The sequence below is a fragment of the Rhamphochromis sp. 'chilingali' genome, assembly GCF_963969265.1.
Source record: "Rhamphochromis sp. 'chilingali' genome assembly, chromosome: 5".
Lineage (NCBI taxonomy): Eukaryota > Metazoa > Chordata > Actinopteri > Cichliformes > Cichlidae > Rhamphochromis > Rhamphochromis sp. 'chilingali'.
This window is the reverse complement of record NC_137932.1, coordinates 16,597,847-16,623,218: the sequence shown is the minus strand read 5'-3', so window position 1 is coordinate 16,623,218 and position 25,372 is coordinate 16,597,847. Positions and strand designations below refer to the sequence as shown.

General features: G+C 38.5%; 1 protein-coding gene across 4 annotated transcripts in view; it reads right to left on the bottom strand.

The window, feature by feature from the left end:
- Window positions 1-25,372, bottom strand: part of lama2 (laminin, alpha 2) — a 228,061-nt gene that overhangs the window by 104,575 nt on the left and 98,114 nt on the right. For all 4 annotated transcript variants that reach the window (XM_080883708.1, XM_080883710.1, XM_080883709.1 and 1 more), the window contains exons 15-20: window positions 19,229-19,333; window positions 16,052-16,263; window positions 15,506-15,617; window positions 13,408-13,521; window positions 10,510-10,637; window positions 5,629-5,715 (exon numbers count right to left, since the gene is read on the bottom strand). In XM_080883708.1, the coding sequence (XP_080739834.1) occupies window positions 5,629-5,715; window positions 10,510-10,637; window positions 13,408-13,521; window positions 15,506-15,617; window positions 16,052-16,263; window positions 19,229-19,333 (758 nt within the window). The remainder of the gene's footprint in view (window positions 1-5,628; window positions 5,716-10,509; window positions 10,638-13,407; window positions 13,522-15,505; window positions 15,618-16,051; window positions 16,264-19,228; window positions 19,334-25,372) is intronic.

The following is a 25,372-nucleotide window of genomic DNA, read 5'->3' as shown; positions in this document are numbered from 1 at the left end:
CTGAATTATTCATATACGTACACTCCCATTACATAAATATAAACACCCAAAGAGCTACAGGGCAAACCCACAGAAATGAAAGGGCATAGAAATTAAAGTTTATACAAGTAAACCCTTGAAGACATTTTTTTTTTAAAATGGAGATTTAATGGCTTTAGGCAGTGAACTTCAGGATGTTTACTGCAGGCTGCCCAGCTATTACTCAAATAAAAGCATTGCTGTCTGAACTACATTTATAAACTGGAAACAAAAAGTCAGACTACGAAAAAAACCCCTGCAATGTTCATTTCAAATTTATTTGTAACGTTAAAAACCAAAATCATAAAAAACATATAACCTATTTTAACCTATTTTTTTCGTCCACCAGCCATAGTAAGGTTTATGCCACAGCTGTCCTAAATTAACAATAAATCATTTTTTATGCTTCCGCATTGGTGAATCCACCAGGGTGCGCTCTTTAAGGTCTTTAATCAAAATGATATATTAAATCCTAATTATTATTATCCGTGAATTTTCAAATTTGATATTTTACAAAAAAAAAAAAGTGGGGAAAGAATTAAAGCACTTTATTTTTTGATTAAGATGCTAAATTATAGTTTTTAACTTGCATTGTGGAAACATTATTCTTGATTTATTTTTCAAATTTGTGCTCAAATTTTGGTATAAAAACATCAGTTCAGTTCAGCAAATGTTTAGTTTGTGTTGTTTTTTTCTATGACAGGTGGTCTTAAAAACCAAGTGATGTTTTTGTGATGGATTCTTTATTTTTTTAAGCATCATTCATGGATACAAACATTCCAAAGGGTCGTTAGGACTCTTGATCAAGAACAAGTAAATGTGTTAACTGTCAAACCAGTTCAGGATTTCAATATTTTGCTTTTTCAATAACTTCATTCGATTAATAAAAAGGAAGATGGCCAAGGCCTGGGAAATATATTAACCTGAGAAAGCGGCGCTGTCACACGAGCCGCTGAAACCAAATAAGGCTGGCCAAAGCTGAGCTCAGGCTCTACAGGCTGAAAAGGGAATTGAGATGAAAGAGGAGAGGAAGAGGGACAGAGAAAAGTGAAAGGGAGGAGGGAGAGCGATCAGATGAGAGAAGAGAGGGAGATGGAGAGAGGGGAAAGGTCTTCACATTGAAAAGAGAATTGAATTTAGAGAGGGGGTGTGGGTGGGGGTGGAGGGTAGGAAAGGACAGAGTGAGGGAAAGAGTCAAGAGCAGCCAGCCATTATTACCACTGACCCTCCTTGGTACTCAATAGAACTGGTTTATTAGCTTTCCTTCCCACTCCGAGTGTGTGTGTATGTGCACATGTATGTTTCTGAAGCATGTCTGCACATCTTCCCAGTTTTACTGGCAGCATTTTTATTTCTTGAGTTGAGATGAGCTGTTTGTATTTAGTCTTATATGCGAGATGAATTCCGATGTTAGGGCTTCTATTCTAGTCATGCATACGTGTAGTTACTTGGGCCTCAAGAGGAAGTGAAGGTATTTATAGTGGCTAGTCTAGCGTGATTGAAGTTGATATTTTTGGAGGGGTTAAACACCTGGTCAAAATCATCAGAGTGTGGAGGAAATGTATGGCATAACTTGTAAAGAGAGATAGAGAAGGGCAGATGGGCTTGGATCGTAACAGTCGCGTTGTATTCTCAGAGTGATGAATGGAGAGTCGACAACAGGGGAATAAATGCTCAGTTTCTTCTTAATATAATCATTAATTATGTTCGTCTCCACTGTCAATAAAACTGTTAAAGGCTTTTTTTAATCATTCCAACACAGGCTAAAACAGAACGACACTAAAACAATGCTCAAATTCACACCATCAACCAGTTTAGACTAATTTCCTCATAAAAGAACAAGCTTAAATCCTCAATCCTGAATTAACAATTAGCTATGTGAAAAACTATAGTGCTTTAACAGCACCTGGAAATCATTTTTGGAATCAGCTTTTTACTATAACGTTCAATGAAGTACAAAGTAAGCCATAAAACATTGTCAGAGTACTTTTCGTAGTTCACAAAAAGCTTCTGATTAAACGCATTTCTTTGTGGTGTCATCCCCGGGTTGAAGAGGGCTGTTTCAAGTTTGATGATAATTGCGATGGTGCTGCTGCTGCTAACAGGCCACTGTCAATCAAATCCAATATACAGTAATTGTCTGAACTTTGCACTGAAAAGTTTCATTAAAACCAAAGCACCAATTAATCTGCTGCTATCTAGTAATGCTGAACTAATGCTCTGCCAACACTCATTTTAATACTACTAGCAACAATCCCATGTGAACTGACTATTCCACTCATTTACTCATTTAGTCACCTGCAGTCATGTGAGGAGTAGCTGAGACAAACTCCATAAACCGGCATAGAGACAAGGTATTTAAATACGTCAATTAAAATGCGTCAATTAAGTAACAGATACTTAATTCCTGGAGTCTTCATTTCTATTTTTGAATGTTACTTTGGAGCCTCCAGCAGCCTCCGTGTTACAGTTTCTACTTTTACTCACACGTACAGCGAAGCTTGACATATGATTACATTTGCACATCTCTTAACATTAACATCAATAAGTAGTATTACGACAACATTAACAATAACCCTCACTTTAATCCCTCTGCATTCTAGATGAGAGGGTGATCGATTAAAGTACATTATATCCATCATATCAGCTAGTTGGCAGCAAGCACCTAACATGACAAATGAAAGACCTTATCTGCAAGACCATTAACATACTGGCACACCCTAAATAGCACCCCGTGACTCAAAGTGTTTTAACCTACATTTGTTAAGCAGCTGCAATAAAGAGCATTCAGCTATATTCTAAATGACTGTTTATGGACAGGAAATTGAAAAGCAGAATCACTTAGCAGTGAGTGGATAGTCTATTAGCATGGGCGGAATAGACCAGCTTATTTTGTTAAAGCCCATAATACAGACAAATTGGCGCATTACAATTAATTACCACAAACAACAACAAAAGCACTGTAGATAATGAAGTGTAATGGCAGGTAGTGCATAGCAGGTATCAATTAGACTAATAGAACAAGAAACACCAACTGCTGATTACCTACTTAATGCTGTCATTAGTAATAAAATATTTCCCATTACATCAGCTCCTGTGCGTTATGAGACTGTGCAGTGTGAGATCAAAACAACACATGCATGTGGATAGGAGAATGTATACACAGATGCCTTCTGTATATTCAGCTGCAGATCCATAAATTTACCGGCACACAGGCACAAAAGATAAACATGTACAGGCACACACAGACTCCCCAAAATTAAACAATCTTCTAAATTCATTAAAAGCAGCAACAAGGAATGTTTACTATATTATGAGCTTTTTCCTACTTTAGGATTAATTAAAAACACAGACTGCACCATGTGGTCACTCATTAATACACGGACACAGAAGTAGATTGGAAAGGTGGAGGAGTCAAATTGTATTGGTTGGGCCACGTTCCAGCACGAGGCCATATTGCACAGTGGCTGGAAAGCAATGTGGTGCAGATGCTACTCTATGACAGACAGAGCTGGCAATGAGTCAGTTTACTTTCCAGTGGCAAATGAGGTTTATAAAAAGACTCAAAGGCAGACAGAGAGATTCTGATGTGGAATGCATGGCATGCATACTATTCAGGACAGCGAACTGAGGCGCCGCATCCTCCAGCAGCAACAAATAGAAAAGCTCGGGTAACTGCAACTGCAGAATTTGTCATCATATTAGCCCAAATGTTTGAGACTGAGACTGTTTATAAATAACAGTGTAAATATGCCAATATTAAGTTGTTTTATTAATCTGTTACTCTCATTAAGAAAAACATATGAACATATCCTTGCATATCTGTAAAAGCTGTAAAAGCTGAAAATGTAAACACTAATCTATGCGGCATTAGAGACAGTGGTCAGTTGACTTCAATGGCAAACACCAGAAACTCAGTGGTTTACATCATGGTTGATACGTTCCCCTCAAACGAGCAGCCAAGATTCGACCTTTAAATTTGTTAACTGAATATTTGCTACTGTTACCAAGATGTGCACACTCTCATGGCACTCATGGCTTTTGTTTCCAAGGATGGGCCCAACCTTCCAGTGCCATTAGGGCTAGCTGGTTAAGCAGGGGCATTGTTACACACGGTCTGTCCTTCTGTCTATACCAACCTCTTGGGTCTGATGAATGTCGGGTGCCTGAACCTGGTGTTCAGTTCCTCCTACAGCACCAATTTTACTTCTAAAAAGTGACCCATTTGCCTGCTTCCCTTCCAAAACTGCCTCCAAGCCAGTGAACTGGCCTATTACCCATTTAAAGTTCGAGAATAAGAGGTTAAGAATGTTTCAGGCCCAAGACTGAATCATTTGCTTTACAAGATAGAACTATGAGATTTGAAGAGCAGTTCAGTAGTACAGTAGTTAGCACTGATGCCTCACAGCAAGAAGGTCCTATGTTTGAATCAAGCTGCCTACTGTGGACCTTCAGTGTGGTGTTTGCATATTCTCCTAATGCTTGCATGGGTTCTCCCTGGGCACCCATCTCTGGCTTCCTCCCACAGACTAAACACATGCATGAGTAAGGGTAATTGGCAATTCTAAATTTGCCATAGGTTATCTAATAAAAGAAGATGAATGAATGTGTTTGAGAAGTGCACTAGTTTGATTATAGAACATGATTACTACGAACACATTTTGAGCTTTAGACACCAATTTTTAAGAATGTAAGAAATCAGCACATGCCCAGGGCAAACACTTTTTATGATTAATGATGTTCTTTTGCTATGTGACGACAGTGCAAACAACTGAGTTTATTAAAGATTTATAAATTTATACAACAGAAAACAGCTTCTGGGTTGCCAGAAAAAAGAAGAAGAAAAAATACTTCCAAAAACTTGTCACTAAAGAAGCTCATAAAAGCTTACAAAAACAAAACATGAATCAGATCAGCACATCAAACATCCGGTAGGCCCCTTCCATCTAGCAAAAAGCAAGAACAAGGCTTTGTCTGAAGTTTATTAAATGCTTTTTCACATATATTTATATGAAAAACAAACATAATGAAGAGTACTCTTACAGCACATTAGAACTTTAGAATTTTAACTATGAGCAGTTTTATTTTAATACAAACCAAATGTACTGTATTTGAGTCAGCCTGGGTGGTGAAACGTCTATATTTACTCGGTGCATGTCATAACATGACAGTATAGCCTGAAGTTTCAACAAGCCTCACATCCAGAGAGAAATATTTTTCTCATTAGTTTTGCACTGGTGAGCCCATAGCTAATGGAACAAGAATGTCACTCAGCTAATAAAATAGATGGACAATGAGACAGAGTACTCAAGAAACAGTTAATGAGCAGTAGTTTCTCCATTTTCATTAAAAAACAAAATTAACAACTGACTATAAGTCTGGTTTACTTTCTAGTACTTAGAGTTGGATACATCTAATAGTGCCACTATTTGGTCATGAAACATACTTTGCTGGTTTGAATGCATTACACTAATAGATGTGTGTTTCTGACAGTGTCATTTAATTAAATAATAATGAACTTAGCTGGGCTAAGGTGAAAATTAGGCACATAGTTCAGGCAGAGTTGTGTCAGACCTTTCACCGTTTCTAAGCGCTTTGACTGTGTGTTACCTGTCGCATCGTGGTCCTGTGTAGCCAGGCCGACACTGATCACACAGCAGCTCTCCGTCTTGACTCAAGTGGCAGGTTGGACTGAAGCTACCATGGTTCCCAAGATGAAGTTGTTGCGATTGTTGTTGAAGTTTTTGATGAGTTTGGTAGCGTTGTCCCAGTGTGGCAAAAGGCAGGAAGAAGAAGAGAAGACAGAGGCGAGTTAAGGCCATTGTTTGCCTCCTCATATACACATTCACACCTGCTTCTCTGCTTTCTCTTCCCAGTCCCATTCGCACTTTGAATGACACATTCACTCACATACACATTTTAGTTTCCTCTCCGTTTTGCACACACACATGCACCAATCCTGACTACAAAAACCCTCTTCCACCCTACAAAGTGTAGCCTAACGAACCAAGGGAGAGGGGGAGAGAGAGAGATAGAAAGAGACAGCGACAAAGTAAAATGATAGTCTCTTTCCCTCTTTCTCTCACCCTCCCACTTCCAAAAACTATAGATAGTTCTGCTGGCTCGGGTTCCAGGCACCAGACTGACTCACTAGCTGACTGACTGGCTCATTAATTGTGTGCTGGCTCACTGAGTTACAAATAACATTTCATTGGCCAGAGTATGCGGACAACAAACACTGAAAAACACTTTCTGTATAAAATGTAAATAATTCATAGCTGTATGAGAAGAGTTGTATAAAGTTGTAAACAGCCAAATTGCAGCTGTGCTCATTTTAATGCTTTATTGCTAAGTGTTTACTGATGTCACAGAGCAAGGAACCTGAGGAAGAAGCTATTTCGCGTCACACGAGTTGCCCCCTGGTGGTCATTAAAGTAATGCAGTTTTAAAGCGCCTTTAAGGATTGTGCTTTTATGTTTCTTATCCGATTTTGCCGTGTGGATCATTAGGTGAAGGAGGCTGCTGCAGTTTAGAAGTGGTATTGCAAGGGCCAGGATGGGAAGGATGTCACTGGTCTGCAAATATATCTAGTAGGGCTGAACGATATATCGCATTTGCGATAATATCGCGACATGATCAAGTGCAATTTTCTAACCGCAAAGGCTGCGATTATACTCTGGACATGTCCAAATTCATGGGCTGCATCCTCCTGAGGCCGCATTTGTAGACCGATTACGTCACAGCGACGCGCCGAAGGCTGTCCAAATTACTACCATATCCCAGAATTCATAGCGCGGCCCAGCCAAACTCCAGTTTCCAACAATGGCGGCCGCTATTAAGTTTTAAAATTACTCATACTAATCTTTCTGGGTCACAAAATAAACTTTTAAAATATTTTCAGGCGAGAAAGTAGTTGTGTAAACATCGAATATCTCCTCGGTTTATCAAGATATCCCATATTTGCAAAAGTGCTTCGACGTTTTCAGAGGCGTCTGCTACCCACCAGCTCGACAGCTAGCCGGGAGCTCGAGGGTTACTGATGCGGCCGAGAACGGCACACCTCCCGGCACATCATTTTCAGATCACCGCGGAGTTTCTCTGCTCGGGTTAAACGTAATATATAAGTCACTTAGACAACCTAAAAATGTTATTGTTGGGCTTTTTTCAGTGTTTTGTTTGTTCGTGAGTAAATCGGTTTGGCTGAGATTAAAGTTATTAGATTAGATAAAATAAAACTTTATTAATCCCCCGGGTGGGTTCCTCCTTGGTTTTCACACAGCTGACTAAACGTCAAACAGAAAACTTATTAAACAGAAGTATGAGACAGTCGAGAATTTACGCCAGTGTCTGGTTATATTTTAGATAGCAAGAAGCAGACGGCCGAGTTTATTAAACTCCACCGAGACAGCGGTGACGCTAATCAGAACTAGCCTTCTGATTAGCTAATCAGAAGGCTAGACCGTCCAATTTCACGCCTTTAAACTTTAAAGGCGTGTTTGTGTGTGTGTTTATACAATTGCTATTATGTTTGCACTTTATGTGTAATGTTACTGACTGCAGAGATCAGTAAGATGTGTGTATTTTTTATTTATTAGTTTTATTTATTTAATATTATTTTTTAATTGAATGACTGTCTAGTAGTTCACAGATGTCGAAAAACTGAGTGTGGTAAAGCCACTGATTTTTTTTATGTATATTTCTGCAATCTGCACATTGTACTGACTTTCATTTTAATGTTTACACCAGGGTTCCTTGTCAGCACTTTATGCTCAGATGTTTGTAAGCTAAAAATAAACTATTGTGTATGTTCAAATATACTGTTGTGATTGAAGAAGTTAAATAAAAATGTCAGTCATCAATTCATGCATCACCTCATGTCATCATAACAGAGGTCTGTCTTCCAGGAAAGAACAGTTTAAAATTAATGTAATATAGTATTGGCCATACTATATGATGTATTGCTTGTCTTTGTTTAATAATACAGAAGACAAAGACCTTAAAAAATAATCGCATATCGCATCGCAATCGCAATATTGGGGCAAAAAAATCGCAATTAGATTATTTTCCATAATCGTTCAGCCCTAATATCTAGCAAGGTAGTATCTGCAAAATTAACAAAATCATAAAAAACACATTTTACTAAAATAAATAATCTTTAAAGCTGATAAACTGATTAATACCAAGATTAAAATACAAATAATAATAAAAATAATAGGAAAAAAAGCAGGCCGTGTTATACTTTTTGGAAAAATTTGGCACAATTTTAGGTCGTAATGGCGGTGAAAAATGCTTAGTTAAACAGACATATACAGTTTTATCTGCAGATTTTTAAGGCCTGCGTGGATACATAATTGACTATTAACTTCCATTCAACTATAGTGATTTTTTAAAAAAGGGGGGAAAAAAAGACAAAAACGTGTCCTTGGCAGTTAGAGAATTAATCCCAGGCATAAATTAAAAAGAACAGCAATCAAAAACAAAGCAGTTTTTTTTTATTGATTTGATTAAAAATCCCAGTCTTCTCCCCTGTTGACACTAATCACTTCATCAGATGTTCATAAGAGCTCAGACATTACAGATAAGTGGAACAATCTAACTAGCTATTTTGGTAAAGATAAGGGACTGGATGGCTATTTTGAGGGGGGTGAAAGGCATGGCTTCTCAAAGCTATTATTATTGCCAGGGTGGTGTGGAGGCCTGAGGTATGAGAGAGTTGTGTCTTACTTTAGCGCTTAGGGTTTTGAATATGTCATGTCATGACTGCATGAGAATTCTCAGCTGCTGCTGCTGCCTGTGTTGTTTGTCCATGCAAGTCCCATAGAGCATCACACCCTGGTCATTTAGAAAATCTGCGGCTCAATAATATAATAATATAAAAATAAAATGTCTATATATATAACCTGCTCTGTCTGAAGTTGATCATTTCTTACATTTACTAAAAAATTAACTGCATAATTTATTTTACAATTTTTGCCTTTATAAGATTGGACTTTGCATGAGCGTCTCTCTACACCAATTCCAGTGATACTATTATTCATATATTGCTCTGAGGAAGACCCATTTTGCATTTGCAACTTAACCATGGACCTCAAATTCAGCTTCAGTATCATACTAACCCTCCTTTTATCTCAAGAACCTTCACAGGAGATGACGGCTGGCTCTGTGACTCAGAAACCAAAGAGGAGTTCTCAGTCAAAAAGTCTGAAGTGCACAAGTCTAAAGGTGGCACATCAAATCAGAAGCACAAGTAGGAGCACGCTCATTATTTTTTGACAGGGTTGTGCCCTGTGAATTTGTCCTCCATGATCAGGCTTTCAACAAGCAGGGAGGGAGGGAGGGCACTCCGCTCAAATAGACCAAACTATGGCAAAAGTGTGCTAGAGTACAGCATGTTTTTTTTGGCCACACCAACACACCTTCACTCACTGCTAGCAGCATTTCCCTTATTCGCCTATATAAAATTCAAGTTGAAATGTTGGCTTTTTGACACGCTAGAAGAGCGGACATTGCGTGCACTGCAGAGAGTGCCAGGATACAAAATTGGACTTCCAGGGAGAAACGTAATAATAACACTTGCTCTGAAGTGCACCAAAAATGTATGAGGAGGACACCTTGAAGGAAAGATTATCCAAATTTACACCGGCTGGTAGTTTTGATTTTAATGACTCCACTTTGTGAAAACATCTTTGCAAAAAAAAAAAAAACCCCAAAAACTCAAAACAACATAAAATACTATTAAATGATGTCATTTATGTACTATGTGCATGTTTCATGAATAAACCAAATCAGACGTGTGTAAATAAATTCTTATAAACGATGATTTTTCTAAACTTTATCAACACATGTGGTCCCGGAGGGAGTTTAATTTAATAACCGCATGTAACCAAGCAATGTGCCTACCCCTAGACAACATATCAATGTGTATGTTTTTTTAATAGCTGTGGTTTAAAGGTCTTCATGTCTGGTAGTATTTTTGCATCTCTTTGGAAAACTGTTGTGTGGTGTAATCTGAGCATCTGTCATTCAAGTCTGTGATGTAGCCACAGCATGAGTAGCTTTCCATATGAGAGGAATATAATGCTAAAGGGTTTTCAATCCCTTAATGACTTGTGGGAGGTTTGCATTTTCTACTGTGTTAAGGCTCCTAGTAGAAATTATGTTGATTCTAACAGCGACAATGACATTTCCACCCACAGGGATAATGTTTCTCCACTTATATTTATGAGTCTACCTGTGGTGATGATATTTCCATTAATGTCATTACAATTATATTCCCGCCGAGAGTGATGAAGTCTCTAGTTGTGGCGATAACCTCTAAAGACCACACACACACACAAAAAAAAAAAACATGGTGAGAGTGTCAGGAGGAGACGGGAGATTATTAAGAGAAATAGGGACCGCAGAGTCAGGTGGGTCAACAGTGATAGATTGAGGCATTTGATTAAATTGTGCTGCCCTGGCTGCATTAACCCCAGGGTCTTCAGAACCTACTTGTTGCTGGGAATATTGAGCGGGCAGGCACAGGGTTGACAGTCCGCAGGTGACCCACGGGTGGCGTTGCCATAGTAACCTGGCAGGCAGGTGTCACAGTAGGGGCCAGCGGTGTTGTGGGAGCAGTCCTGGGGGAGAAAAATAGGTTAAAGTTCATTTGAGTCAGGAGAGCAAGTCAATTTCTCTGAGGATGCAATTTCAAAGAAGAGTTTAAGCAGTTTGTGCAATGATAAAAATACCTCAACAACATTGTGCTATTGTTCTGTTGAGTCATTTAGGAAGGAAAAAACTCCAAATAAGACCTATTTTGTATTTTCAAGTAACAAGGAATTGTCTTGGAAACAAAAAACCTCTCAAGTATTTGTTTTAGTTTTTTTTTTTAGCTGCGTACATGTTATACACATCTGCAGACGAACTTTGCATAATTTCCAACAGTCAAAAATGCTAAAGACAGACAGGAAGAACAACGAACTGAACCTGTACCATACTGAGTCAAGCCATACATGTGCAGTTAATAGTAAAAGGGGATGATTTAAGTTGAGACTTGGAAGAAAAAGAAACTAGAAAGAAAGACGTTAGAACAGATCTGCTTTTTTTTTCATAATATTTTTTTTGTTTCTAAAAGTTAAAGGTTAGAAAGATAAAAACTAAACAGTTCACACCTTTGGAGCTTTTTGCTATTGTGGGGGTGGTTTGCATACAAAACTACACCAGAAAATCCTGGCAACACAAGCAACACCAGCAGAACCAGATTTTTGTAAAAAGGTGACCTCTGACCTTGACACACCTATGATATCAGTTTGAAAAGCCTAGGTGACGTTGCTCTCAGTTTATTGTGCTCACAAGATTTTCTGTAAAGTTGATCTCTGACCTTTACCTTGAGGTCAAGTTCACCGAGATTCAAATTCATCTGAAGATTTTAGTAGATGCAACTGTGATATGAATTTCAAAATCCTATGTCACCTGGTTCTCCAGTTATCACATTCACAACCTTGTCACGTGCCAAGCAGGGTGACAACAATATGAGGTCTAGGTAAATGAGGCAAGTAAGATGAAAACAACTGCAGACACACACATATAGCCGGGTAAATGATGACTAATTGGAAACAGGGATGAAGAACGCCACAGATGAGACTAATCAGGGCAGAGCATACAATCACAAGGAAAACTAACAAAGACAGGAAATAAAATCAACAACATAAACAGACAAAGAATTCCAAAATAAAACAGGAAATGGTTTAACAGAAACCCAACATCATAACAGTCAACCCAACAATATTTTACCTGCAAAATTGTGAAGGCTGCAAACAACATAGTTAAGGCCAGATTTAGTGGCAGTACAAAAAACTCTCTGAAATTAAAAATCGACAGTCCTCGACACCCTACGGTTTCTAATGGGAGGCTTCACCTTCACATATCAAAACACAGCGATGCTTCTTCTGTTGCATCTTTTTAATCTGAATTAAGAAGTTGCTTCCAGAGAGAAACTCAATATTAAAACCTGCACTTATGCTGTAAAACCTTCTACTTCCATTAGTGCTCTTTTGTAATTGTGGCATCACGACTTATTTAATAAGACTAAATTCTTCAACACTGAGAACGTAAAATAGAAAATCTGAAGATTTCAGTTTAAGAGTTTTTAAACCGTAAAATTATGCTGTATCTATAATAGACAGCTCTTTTATTGGCCAAAATCTTTGTTGTTTTCATATGTCCAGCTGAAGCGCCAGTGGTACTTTTGAGCTAGTCTGTGCATTTATATGTCACCTTATTCCAAATCATTTTTTTCTCAGCTCAAACATCCCAAATGGTGAATCACAATGTGACACATACACAGTGTGTTAACCTGTATAACCATGGCATCATTCAGTCATTCAACCCGAGCTGGAAATCAAATTCCTCAGAAAAGAGGTGTGTTTGTGTGCAGATCTGTCTGCCACTCACTGTGTATGAATATGTATACAGAGGTTGTTTATGTGCTGTGAGTGAGTTCACGTCAAATTGTCTTCCTCTGTGTGTGTGTGTGTGTGTGTGTGTGTGTGTGTGTGTGTGTGTGTGTGTGTGTGTGTGTGTGTGTGTGTGTGTGTGTGTCAGAGAAAAAGAAAGCGCCTCCCTGCCTGTCTGTCTGTCTTTTTCTGTGTGTTGGCCTCCCCCTGACACATCCCAGCATCCTCCTCATCTATAATGAAACATAACATGGCAATACAAAACTCATAGATCGCTGTGTATGTGTGTGTTGTGTGTGTATTCTGGTGTGTGTATGTGCGATGGTAACTGACAGCTTAACCCTAAGGCAATGTGCAGACTGGGGTGGGTGCATGTGAGCAGATGCACATAAGAAGGCCAATCTGGAATGTTTATTCATTTCACACTGCAATTCCTGCCTTCACCACTAGATGGCAAATCCGGGGAGACTTCAACTAATAAGAAAAAAACTCTTTTGTATACATAAAAGTTCATTTATGTATTCCATATTAAGTTATGCATTTAGCTTCCGAGTGTCTTTCATTTCAAAACTCTCACACTCAGCTAACTCAACCAATTTTGGAAGATTTTCTGCAATTCCTCAATTAATTGGACACATTTTAAACAAAAACACTGAAAAGATATGAATACATGTAATCCACGGCTTCCAAATAAACAATTCAACTCCCTTAATTACTGATTAAAAAAAGAATGCGGTTAATGAAAGAAATGAGACTTTTCAAAACAAACAAATAAAGAAAATTGAACTCATTACTCATTACTCTTTATTACATTTTAATGATGATAAATAGGGTTAGATCTTTGAGTATTAATTTACACATAAAACAAACACATAAAAGCAATAGTAATAAATAATAAATACAAATGAAAAAGAAACAGGTGACATAATTCACCCACTACTAAGCTACTTACCAAGCAATGCCCCGTGACTTCATGGCATTGTGTTGTGTGTCCATGGCAGTGACAAGGTTCACACACCCCGTTATACAGATTCCCGTTTACCCTCCGAAAACCAAGCGCACACGCCTGAAACACACAAGATCACAAAGTTAGAAAATACAGAAAGCCAGACGGAGTGTCTTTCTTCAAGCTGCTGTAGCGTAGAGTAATTACATGGTGATCCTCTAATTAGCACCTCAAGTGTGTGTGTGTTTCTGAGTGCAACACTTGGAATATTTTTCGTGTGCGCTTGTGTGTGACTTTCAAAAGCATGATGCTGTCAGCTAAAACAACAGCGCATCAGCTGCATTCTGAGACTAAACGGTAATTTCGTGTTATTGTTTACAGTTTTCTTTGAATAAAGCAATTCAAATCTCCATGAGACAAATTTAGGAATCACAATACAATTTGAATAAAATTATGTTCTGAGATATGTTTGGATGTTTTAGACTAGTTAAACAGTCCCCAGATAATATAAGCTGATCCACAACATTTCCAACCATCTGTCTGAGGAGCCTGGAAAGAAATGGAGAGGACTTCTTTAGGTTTCGTGGAGATGTTTCACCTCTCATCCAAGAGGATTCTTGAGTTCTAAAGAAAGTTCCAGGTATTTAAACCAAGTCTTCACGGGACTTAAAAAAGTCACTTTCTTTCTGAGCTCATTCCAGCTACCATGATCTGGATAACTAAAAGCTACACAGACAAACATCTTTTCACTTTGAGTAAAAATCCCATCTGGAATATGTGCTTGGACATAAGGTGTTATCATGAATAAGGACACTTCTTTTTGATGTATTTATGAAAAACGAATGCACTAAAATTCCACCTGAAGTGCAGTCAAGTATTACCAAGCATAACATACAGTATATCAAGGAATCAGTACACTAAATGCCTGTAACACAAAACTGTGCACAAACATTTACAGAAAGAGACTGTTGTTTGTATGTATGGGTGTCTAAGCCTTCAGTTGATGACCATTTAAGGAAATGCATCCTGAGTTAACGTTTTCTAATCAATGTTTCTTTGTGTTTGAATGATTTTTTTTGTTTATTTGTGCTTGTTTGCAGTGCAGTGGTTAGACCTGCCATCTTACAGCTACAGCCTCCACAGCCTTTCTGTGTGGAGTTTCCATGTACTCCCAGTGGATGCATGGGTTCACTCCACAGCGCTACAGTCCAAAGATATGCAGTTACGCCACACAAAACTGAACCACATCTTTTCATCAATGCCCTTTCAGTGCAACAAATGTTGCTCCGCTGAGGCGATGCTCACACGTCTTATTCGGTTCTGCATGAACTCAAGACTATAAAATATTTTCCCCACAACTAGAAAAAAAAAACTAAACTGTCATTCATAAGTTAAAATGATCTAAAAAAGTTAGGTCTTAGCAATTCAAACGTCTGAGAAAACAACGTATTGTTATTATTGAAATTTGAAAGTTGAAATTTCAAAATAATAACCCCAAATTTTGACTTATGGCTAGCAAAAAAGTGTTTGTCAAAGAATGTGTGTTTTCACAAGAGACAAGCTTCCAGGTTTTCAGCAACGCTCTCCAGAGAAATTAAAGGTAACCACAACTTTCTTCATGTTCTGCTGAAAGCTTCAGACTTCCACCTAATGTCCAGACGGCTCTGTATCCAGTAACTGGGGTTGATTCTTGTAGACTTGTAAGTCTACCTATCCACCTTTTGCACATTGGATTGGATGTTATTTTGTCATACAAATGGAATAATTAGCTATGTGTAATATACCTAATTCTATTCAGGATACATTTTGCAACAATACCATCTGAAGCAGAGATCTTTACTAATCTCTTGGCCCAATTGGATATTGAATTTAGTTAAATAGTTTTGGTTCTGTTCTTGTCATATTTGTTTTTAATCCCTTCTATAAGTTTTATTGTCTGGTAGCATCTTGTTTGTTCTATGTGCTTGTGTCTATATTGACTGTAGGTATAAATGTTAGTATGAACGGTTGTCTCTATGCATTAGTGCTACAGTATGTAACCAACCAGCCTTATGTGCCCATTGGATAAGCCGTTAACACAAATGGATGAATGGTGTGTATTTACCTCACAAGAAGTTCCACCATATCCATAAGGGCAAGAACACACTTCTACAGCTGATGCTCTCCTCTCTCCTATAGCAGCGGGATTTGCTACCTCCATAGAAAATGAGTGGAGTCTGCACACGGAGGGCACAGAAATACAAATATCAAGCAAAATCATACAGCATACTGGGAGTCTGTCCGCCTTCACAGTTAAACATACAGCTTGTGCGTAAACAGGGCAGTTTTGCTGATAAGTCTTTTAGAGGTTTTATGAGCCGAGTTCATTCTCTCAGGCAGATTTTACTCTCAGACGGCAATAAGCTTCACCTATAAAACCACCATCTTTATGTTTAGGTTGCACAAGGTTAAAGCCGTGATATTCACAGGCTATAAGAAGGAGATGCCTCAGAGTCTTGATTCTGAGCGAAAATTTTGTTTCCTACAGCTAAATGAGACTAAAAACTTCTGATTTTACAAGCTTAATTTTAATATAATGATTTATTTTACAGTGTATGATCAATACGTCATGATGGCACACTTCGAAATGTGTACATGTTTCCGTACCCACCTGTAAACAGCGCTGCGTTCTGTGCTGTAAGAGGCCCGCACCATCACACTCGTCACTTTTGCCAGCACAGACAAGAAATCTCTCCGACTAACTGGCTGTGCCGTCTCTGAAACCCGGAAGTTCTCTGGCAGGAGAACTATGTGACTGGTGCTGGATGAGGATGGGTAGACAGGCTCGCCAAACCTTTTGTAATTAATCTTCATCCCTCCTCCCTGGTAGAGCAAAAGAATTACAATTTGAACTTTTAATTTCATAAATGTAAAACATCGGCATTCCCTCTGTTGCTTTTATGACAGCACTGACATGTGCATTTATAACTTATCTAAAAAAAATGAGTGAGAGTGAAAGATGTGTCATTAGGTAATGAGCTCCAGTTTATATTGACATACTGAATGGACTAAATGCAAAGTAAATTGAGCCCAGGCCTGGTATCTGACTATCTCTTGTTGAGAACGGATCAATGGCATGTAGTGGCTAACACAGAGTGACAACTACTTATGGAGGGAGAGAGTGAGAGAGAGGGAGAGCTTACTATGCCAATAAACCATTAAATAAAAACTAATTGAATTGGGGGAGGTGGGGGAGTCATAAAGACGGTGAAACCAGCAGCACAGCCAAGAGATGCACAAAATCAGAGGATGACAGAGACAAAGAGGGAAAATGAAAGAGTCACCTCACTTTTATTTACCAGTAAGAAAATGAATTCAGTTAAAAAAAATCCCTTAAAAAGACAAACATCATTATGTTGGTTCAATTCTTAATACTTTTTAATACAAACATTTCACTTCTTACTTTAAAAATTAGATCACAAAGGGAAAGTTTTATAAGGTTTTTCCTGAAACAAAATGAGAGGCGGCTCAAGACTGCGTTTCTGTGTTTACAGCATTCTTTTCTTTCTTTATTTACACACTTTAACTGTGCTAAAGTGGACTGATTGAGTGGGCATGGATCGAGAGGAAGGCACGGAAAGCAACAAAGCCACAGAGCCATACAAAGACAGAGAGATTATTATCTATTCAGATGCTGACTTCTTGCGAACAACACACAAGTTTCTTCTTGCACTTCACAAAAACAAGCAACAAAAAATATTACAACTCGATGCAGATATGCAGCGTAAACAGCAGGGCAGAAAAAGAGGGAACAAAACGAGACAAAGGCTGAAAGAGACAGTGAAGAGGGAGAGAGCTGGCTGACAGTGTGTAGGTGGTTCATTATTGTCATCATTTGGAGAGGCTTTTTGTTGACAACAAGACCGACACTTGTCCTCCTCTCCTTCTCCTCCCATCTCCTCCCAGTCTGTCGATCTCACTGACACATCTTTAAATAACACAAGCTCATTGGTCTGTGACTATCCGTCTCACAATTTTCCTTCTTCCTCATTCTTACTTTTGTTTATTTCCACGTTCCGTTCTTCACTGTTTGTTTCTTCTTTTCCTTTTTTCCTTTTCACTTCCTTTTGTGTTGTTTCACACCCACCATTCTTCCTTTCAATCTTCCACTACTTTTTCCTTTTTTTGTCAATTTCTTTCTTTCCCATCTTTTATTTCACTTTTCAGTCTGCCCTGCCTTTATTTGATTCAAAGTCTCTTTTACTTTTCATTCCCTCCTTTTATGGCTTTCTTTCCGTGCCCTTTCATCCATTCGATCCATTCTTTCTCACCTACCGTACACAGTACGCCGCTTTCTCTTTGCAGTCAGTATGTGAGACTTAGGTGCTTTCACATTTACTGCAGTTTATTTTAGATCGTTTCTGAAAGCCCTTCCAACTATTCTAATTAGAATTCCCACTTCTTCGAACACTAGCAAAGTAACTGGATCCTTTCTACAGCTCCAGCACAGAGGACACACATACACACCAACCTGTGCATTGTTTTGTGTGTACTCCATGCTCTCACACATACACAGACACAATGTTGTTTAGTGATATGAGAGATATAAACAGTTAACTAATAGTGTGGCTGCTTTGCTTATTGCTGCCATACATCATATTGCAACCTGCTCATTATACAGACATACAGGGAGAGAAGGGGCGAGAGAGTATATCTGCATTTTTTATTGCTAAGTTCAGCAGTTCTCCTCAGGCTGCAGCTGCTTGCGTGCGCGCGTGTGTGACTGTCTGTCTTTTCTTAACTGTTTGCAACTTCATTTAGTCCTCATGGTCGCAGAAAACAGCGGAAAAACAAGTACACAAAAACAGAAAAAGTCACACTTGAGTTACTCTGACACCAAAAATAATGTATTTGCTGAGTGCTGGGAGCAGTCCTTGTCAACCCCTTTAACTGAAATAGTCAGTTCAGTTGGATCTCATTCCTGGGCTCTACCGCATGGCTGTTCCTGAGGAGTCTCCCAAATGCACCAAGACAGTTTAATATAGGAATCAAAAAGTAAAACAAAAAAACGACACAATTTAAACCCATGCATATAGATTGCATGGATATGTTGTTTCAGGCTAGAGTCACATAGGCAACAAGAACACTTGGGGACTCCCGGAAACCACAGATCACTAGGAAAAAACGTGTATTCCCTTACTGGTCGCTGAGTGGCTGCTAGAGGTCCTTTATTTATTCTAAATAAAAAGTTCCACTTCTTCAAACATTGGCAGAAATTTCTGGCTGTTGTTGGGAAACCAATTGATAAAGCTCCAGTCATGCAGTTCCCCTAGCAACCACAGGCATTTGCAATCTCCAACCAGTTGGCAAGTGGTTGCTGGAGGTTGATGGCTGTTGCTATGTGAAATCAGTCTCAGCCCTTACTGTGGCTGTGGATTGAAAACCGCAACTTGAAATATTAAACTAAATAATGTATTAGAGTTCAAAGTCTTCAAAAGGTGCTGGTTGTAGCAGTAAGGCACAGCTTTCACTTTAAGTGTGAATGTTCTCAGTTTCCAGTCTGACTGTTAATAAGCAGCTTTCAAGTGATTGCAGACAAGTCTGTGTCCTCCATGCAATCTGATAACAACCACCAATAATGACCAAGATTTATTCTGCAGTTTCACTGGGTGACAACCAGCAAACACTCGCCAACTGCTTAGGTAGTACACATTTTTCCCTATCAGGTGGTGGTAGCCGACCAGTCTCAAGTCCTGGTTGACTTAATATCTCTCCATTACCGTGTAGCATGTTGACAGTAGTTTAAGTTCGCAGCTACAAGTAATTAGTGAATTGTTTAAAAACTTACCTCTATGATTAAGTCAGGCTCTGATGTGACTCTGATGCTCACTTGTTCTTGCTGCTCTACAGTATAAGACACGGTGAAAATGACATTCCCACCGTAGGCTGAAAGCTGCAGAATGACAAAGGCAGACAAAACAAGTTAGAAAGTCAAGTTTGTAATAAAAACAACACCTTTTGACCTTTTGATTTCCCATGCTTCGTAGCTCATTAGACTTAGCTCACTATTAGATTGATTTAAAGGTCCATGTTTCTGCTTTATTTGACGCTAATAGAGCGCACGGATTAAAAAGCAAAACGTGACCAAAAAACCATCAGAGTAGTGAGAGAAAAAGTGACAAAGAAAAAATTCTGATGTAGAGGCAGGTTAACTTAAAAATGTTGAAAATGTTGACAAAGTACATTAGTAGGAAGGAAAAAAGCCTAATACACTGTTTTAAACTAATCATAGTCTCACAGAAAGAGGTTTTTAGAAAATGCAAAAAATGTTATCTAGTCAGAGAGATTTTGAAAAGTTGTAAATAAGTACAAGTCATAGACAAACCCACAATAACACAGAAAAACCACCACAACTTCTTCATCTAATAATGACTTTTTCCGCCTAAAATAGTTTTAAAATGCTGAAAACATGAAGAAAGCAGGTACATGCTACAATCTTTGTTGTCTCGAGTTGTTTTGGTGCAGCGTTTCTGTCGAGTCCACAGAATGAGCTTTAGCTGGAGAAGTGCTGCATCGGCATGATCCTGAAATTTATTATTCTGCTTCAACCTGAACAGTAATGGGTGGGAGAGCGAGATAATAATGCCACCATAAAAACAGAGAGAGGGGGACATTGAGGATGAGGGGGAGAGAGACGAAGAAATAGAGCTGGAGACAGAAAGACAGAGCGAGTGAGGTAGTGAAGGAGGAAGAGTTAGGCTTAATGCCTCTATAAACCTCTTCCATTCTACATCATTACACTCACTTTTTAAACCACGAGGCGGAATCACCGTTTTCACAACTGACTGAAAAACCACACACACACACACATACACAGATATATCCACACCAGTGTGCCTGGAGGTGTACTTGGTGGATATTTTATTCTATAACACTTATCCTCTATCTACCTCCATTTGCTGATTTGGACTCCAGAGGACAGTAAAATCATAGTTTAAACCCACACAGCCCACACACATCAGACACTTGTGCTGCCCGACCTCCTCCTCCATTAGCTAATCAGCCCTCTAGCATGACCACTGCATACACGCTTAGTTTCTCATGCAAAAAGAAAAAAGTCTGAATTTCATTCCAGTGCAACAAAAAGGACGATAAGCTACGCATCCACTTCCAATGTACTCGCTAGACTACAGGTGTAATAAATGGTATGATCAGACAAGTAGACGGGAAAAAGTAACTTTTGGTGATCTCGTCACTTTTTTGAACTCGTTGTTGACACTACAGCTACCAGCACTTAAAAGATAAAGCAGAGACACAGATCCTGCTAAAAAGCACAACACAGACTTCATACTTTGACCAATTAACAAAACTATTACTGTGAAAATTTCATAGCATGCTTTTAATTATTTATTTTACTTAAACCCGCATTATTTTATTTCCATGTTCATTTTGGTCACGTTGAGAAAGCACGAGATAATATAAATACAACATTTGAAAATTAGCATTAGCATTAGAAATAGTTTTTTTTCTGGTAAATATAGGAAAAAATACAATCCTAGACCCTATCCTTAATGGAAATATCTGGGAATTTAGAGACCCCCACTGTGTTAAACAAGTAGTCAATAGGTTTGTCTCATCATTCACTGATGCTAGACAGTGTATAGGTTTTAACCTTTTGAGGCATCAGCAGTTACTACATGATCACAAGCCTAACTCTAACCCTAGGCTATCAGAACATGTAGTTTTTGGTTTTATTAAATTGTTCTCCCAAGTCTTTGCAAGCAGGGAAAAAAGAAAATAATCATTGTAACAGGGTTAGGGTTGGGGCTTTTCATGAGAAACAGCTGCCTGCTGCAGATGGAAATAGACTGATTAGTGGTGAGACTTAGTCAAACAGCAAGATTTAGACCTTCACACAACATGCAGATGGACGAGGTTTTGAATTTTGTTTTAATCTTGATTCCTGTTACTCTTTTATTGACCCGCTGTTTTCTACTTTCCTCTTTTTTCTCATCTTTCTTTGTCTGTGTGTGTTTGTGTTCCTAATGGTTCTTTTTTTTTTTCGTAATTGTTTTTTCTTGAGCATCCTCTGTTAATTTATTTCCTCTCTTGGTTCTATTCCTGCCCTTGTGATTATCTGCTTGACCCTTACTGTTGCGTGTGCTTAGCTTTGGTTTGAGCTGGAGATGCTAAGATTCCAACTAAGGTTTTAGGTGGGAGTGGCCAGAGTGGACAGGAGTAGATGTGAGTATAGCTCGTGTTGAGTGGTTTGGAGACAAAGATAGAAAGGCAAGCCTGAGATGGTTTGGACATGCACAGAGGAGTGATAGTGGATACAGGATGTTGAATATGGAGCTACCAGTGAAGAGGAAAAGTATATAAAATAGGGTGATGGAGGCAGATAATCCACAGTGGCGACCAAAAAAAGAAGAAGCTAAATTTAGCTTTAGTTTGTTTACAACACTTTTTTTTTTAAATTGTGAGTTTAGCTTATACACCTTTTAGTTTTTGTGAAATCAGCTCGTATAATAAAACCCAGTTTTAGCCTAACATTCTGTCTCTGTCTGCATTTTGGTTAATTATATATAACTTGTATTTTTTCTCATCTTACATTTCATTTGCAGTATAAATGTTGATTAGTAAAGTTTTCAACACTCCAGATATGAGCTGAAAATACATTATAGTCTCACAAGGTCCTGATTCCCGGGCTTTTTAGCTTGTGGCTTATGAAAACAACATTTGCTTAACAAATTTATTAGACCACTTATCATAAAAATAAGAAAACACAAGTATTTTAAAAAATCTGTCAGGTTTTTTTTTTTTTAACTAAAATTACATTTTGATATACCCAAATTTGAGCAAGCACAATGGACTTGTCTGAAAAGTCAGAAATTATTAGAGCAAAACATTCACTGGCTAAAAATAAATGTTCTGTTCAGGAATGATAACTGCAAAAATAACTACAATTTGTCATCCTAATCGGAAAATAATAAAAAAAAAAACCCCAGCATAATAAAATAAAATTTTGCTCACTTGTAAAGAGTGTACACACACTGGTTGATTAGCCATTACAGAGACATAGACACATTATTTTTATTATAATAATCAATATTGTTATTTTAGTTTAGCTGTGGCATAAACACTGGATGTCAGTCTAATAAATAGTACTGTAATTCTGTATGGTTACATATAGAATTATGGAACCAAAAATCAAATACTGTCTATCTCATGGGCATTCACATTTGCTGTTACTACAACATAGTGTTTTGTTCACCAGTATAGGAAGTGCTGGCATAGAATAAAATCTAGATAAAAACACAAGAAAGTTGCACAGATCTGTAAGTGCTTCAGCTTACTACTCCAGTTGTGCAAAGAGCTATAAAAAGTGGATTTGCATGTACTATACTTTTTTTTTTTACCTGTTTCTGTTTGTTGTGTTCACTAAGCATTCAGCAGGATATGACCTGAAAACTAACAGAAAAGCTTTTTCACTCTGATTCTCCATCCAGTTAGGACTCCTGTATTTTGCAATTTACTTCCTTTGAAATTATTGACATTTCTCAGAAAAACTCATTTCTCTGATGCCGTCCACTCAACCTGGGCAACAATCAAAGCTTTTGTCATGGCAACCTGATGACCCATCTCTACCCTAGGGGGGAGTTGAAATACAGAAACACAATACAGGAGAGAGAAAAAAAGGCCAACAGAACAGCACAGCAGGAGAGAGACATACGGGGAGGGAGAGGAGAATCATGTGTAGTGGAAACGAAGGAACAATAAACACTCAGACACACACGCACACACACAGCTGCAAAAGACATCAGTGAGATCCCTTGTGAGCTTGATAAGCCTGTTATTAACTGTATTAGTGGTCAGAATAAGAAGAACAAGACATAATCCTCACTGTTAAAACCCTAATCAAGAAGCTGACACAATCTTCATTAGAGTGAAACCCTTTGTCACAGCCACGGCTATATGAGTATCATACAAGCCATTCAGCTCACTTCAATACTATTTGAGAGAAGGGATAAAGTAGTTTCATATCAAAACAGGAGTAGTTACTGTGAAAAAAAAGGGAGCATACTAAACTAAACATGATGAAATGGGAAGGTGTGCATGCTGCTGTTCATGAAGGAGGGGAAACTGGTAATAATGCCCCTGTTTATCAGTTTAATTAAAAATAAAGTGGATAAAATATAGAAAATGAGAAGAGTAAAGTTTGGCGTTGTGCCAAGTAGTGGGTTTGGGTTTGGCACGGAGAAGAGGTGTAAGGATGAGTCACTGTAAGTTGGGTGACTTCAACATATGAGTCACGTTTGACCTCAGTCCTCCTCCAAGGTTCTCAGCAGAGCCCTGATGTAAGATGGATAGGGCTTTTCCATAATCATAAGTAGCCTAGTCGAGTATTATAATTTAAGGGTTAGTCCATTCCAATTTTAGGATACTGTTGTTGTCCAAAAAGAGTTGGATTTGTGCTACAGCTTGACTTCTTTGCGAGTTTTGCAGAAAAAGGCGAAGGCATCTTTCCTAAAGAGATATCTGCTTAACAACACCTGTTTTCTCATATCCACATAAAATTATTCAAATTTAGCTGAGTTTGTTCCTTATACACACTTTTATAAAACACTACATCAAATTAGTCATTGATAGTTGTTAAAAGATATATGCTACTCATGTTACATTGGGTGCTAATGTGTATATGTATGTATGTAGAGAAATGACAAACTGTATTTTTATGATTTGTGAAATAAATAGAATTGACATTTCCCATCAATCTGCACTCAGACGAGTATGATGACAAAATGAAAAGAACATGAGAAACACAGCAAATGTCTTAAAAATCTGAAACTGATTGTCTAATTTTACTAATCGTTCAGCTTTTACTGTAAAAGTTCAAATTCTAGCCAGATGTTATTGGCTTTAATAACCCTTAGCAAGTATGTAGAACTCTGATGGACTCAGAGGTATGATAGGGACAAACCCTCATATATGCATGGCTCTGTGAAAGGAAAATTCGCGCTGTACTTCAGGATAAAACCTCAGCCTCAGAAATCCAAAGAACCTTGCTGTAGACTTAGATGCTAAAATTGTGGGGAGCAAGGGTTCAAAACCTTTGCTTTGAATGTTCCCAGTAGCACAGAGGAGTCGGTAATTGCAAAAGAAAGAAGACCCCCTCCAGGAATTTTCATAGAGCTGGCGCTGCTGCCAAACTGAGCAAGAAGGTCCATGTGGGAGGTGACCAGGACCCCAGCAGTCATGGTAACAGAGATTCAGAAGTTAGAGGTACATGGCAGCCCACTTGGTGTTTCTCAAAAGGCATTTAAGGACACCCTGAGAGCATAAGGATAAAGATTCTCTGGGGTGCTTCTCAACAGCAGGGACCAGGAAACTAGTCAGAACTGAGGGAAGGATGACTTCATCCAAATATAGAAAAGTCATTGGAGAATACCTGCTCAGGAGGGCAGCGACCTGAAGCTATAGGGCGACAGTTCACCTTTAAATGTGCACAAAAGTAAACCAAAGCAAACAATCAACAAGTCCTTGACAGGCCCACCCAAAGCCCAGACTTAAGCTGTACTCAGTCAAGGCTCTGTACTGCATCCAGGCACTTTTGTTCCCTCATTACACTTGCCTGTTGGCTTGCACTCACTCTGTGCTTAAACGTCCAAGCATGAATATGTTTAGTTTTGTCTCTCTTACTCTCATATCATTTCTCTCTTTGATGCACACAAGCTTTTCAAAAGCACCCGTGCAGGCAACAAAGATGTTAATCATTTTGCACTTTGTGGTTAAGTTGGTGCCTGAACCACAAAATTTTGCAGTTTGTGCTTCAGTCACACTGTGTCCTCTCGCGTGCCTTAGAGATTTCCTAATTACTTAATACAAAACATTTCTTTGGCAGCAGCTGTTGAGGAAGCAGTGGTCCAACTGAACAGCACTCGAGAATCCGGTGCATTGCACTGTGCATAGTGATCCCACTAGTCAAATGGAC